At 39.1% G+C, this 1,522-nt stretch overlaps 1 protein-coding gene across 1 annotated transcript in view; it reads left to right on the top strand.

Annotated features, from left to right (window-relative positions):
• Positions 1-430: 430 nt before the first annotated feature.
• LOC104945360 (adenomatous polyposis coli protein 2-like) overlaps positions 431-1,522 on the top strand; it is a gene marked incomplete at its 5' end in the record, with an annotated part of 9,038 nt that continues 7,946 nt past the window's right edge. Inside the window, 2 exons of the mRNA XM_010771012.1 lie at positions 431-646; positions 1,039-1,253. Of these exons, the coding sequence (XP_010769314.1) occupies positions 431-646; positions 1,039-1,253 (431 nt within the window). The remainder of the gene's footprint in view (positions 647-1,038; positions 1,254-1,522) is intronic.

The raw sequence follows: 1,522 nt of genomic DNA, 5'->3' as shown, positions 1-1,522 counted from the left end.
AACACACTACAACTAAAATGTTTCATAAAAAATAAATCAAGTAATGAAATATGTTGTAAAAAAAATCATTAAAAAAAATGCAGCATAGCATGTCATGTGATGACAATAAAAAGCCATAAAAGATTAAAACTCATAGTATGCTATATAAAAAATGAAAAGCATAGGATAATAAAAATAACAAATAACAACAATCAAACCTGATATGTGTTAAAAAAAACATACAGAAAAAAGATCAAAGTAAAGCGTGTATTTTAAAAAAAAATAGTATAGTATGTCATTTAAATGCTAAATAATTCATAAACTGTAAAGCCAGACAGAAATATGCTTGAAATGCTCTGTGACAGCAGCTCTGACCGACAGGCCTTTGTGACAGTCAACAGATCAATTAAAAATGTCTTTTATTGATTTACCAAACTAAAACAATTGGGTCTTTTTTCTGTTCACATTTCAGGCCACTCTGTGCTCCAAGAAGAGCTGTCTGGTGGCTCTTGTGGCCCAGTTGGCGTCAGACAGTGAGGAGCTACATCAAGTGGTCTCCAGCATCCTGAGGAACCTATCCTGGAGGGCCGACATCAGCAGTAAGAAGGTCCTCAGAGACATCGGCTCTGTGTCTGCCCTGATGACCTGTGCCCTGCAGGCTACCAAGGTAACTCAAACAACCTCACCCGCACAGAGATAATGTGAGGAAGATCTTAAAGACATCTTCTAAATTACTCATTTCGTATCTTGTGGAAGTTTCCATCGCTTTTACGCTTACTTTTAGAACAAATTATATACATGATATACAGCATGTCAATTAGTGTAAAACTGTGCGTATGTGTTTATAAGGTTTCTAAATGAATGTAACCGGAGTTGGCTAATCCTATCAAGTCAGTAACTTGTCAGTTCCAACAGCAAGTCACAGTGTGATTTTAAAAAGCACGCTCTGAATAATTTCAAATGTAAGCTCTGAAGACATTATGTTCACTGACTATATGTACTTTCTGTGTTTGTATACAAAGCCAACAAAACCTTATATGTTGTTTTGCTGATTTTCAGGAGTCGACCTTGAAGAGCCTCCTCAGTGCTCTGTGGAATCTTTCTGCTCATAGCACTGACAACAAGGTGGCAATATGCTCAGTGGACGGCGCTCTGGGTTTTCTGGTGAGCACACTGACGTACCGATGTCAAACCAATTCGCTTGCCATCATCGAGAGCGGAGGAGGAATTCTTCGAAACGTGTCAAGTCTGGTCGCTACAAGGGAAGAATACAGGTAGGTTTCTGAGACTCAAACAATGACTGATATTGCAGAAAATAAATTAAATTGACATTGTAGTTGGAGAAGAGATATCTGCTCAAGGAGTTTTTCTTGAGCCCTCAACAACAGTTAATGGTCTTTAGTCCAGAGGTTGCGCTAGACTTTTTCGCTGCCCGTCATTTTGACGGACAGGATCGTAACATTTCCGTCAAAATCCAGTATTACCCATCAGCCTTTACACAACTCTGACGGGGGGGTGGGGGCGGAGAGAGTTAACTGTCAAC

The sequence above is a fragment of the Notothenia coriiceps genome, unplaced genomic scaffold, assembly GCF_000735185.1.
Source record: "Notothenia coriiceps isolate Sejong01 unplaced genomic scaffold, NC01 NC01_scaffold00009555, whole genome shotgun sequence".
Lineage (NCBI taxonomy): Eukaryota > Metazoa > Chordata > Actinopteri > Perciformes > Nototheniidae > Notothenia > Notothenia coriiceps.
Note: the sequence above shows the minus strand (reverse complement) of the source record. Positions and strands in the feature narration are given on the sequence as shown.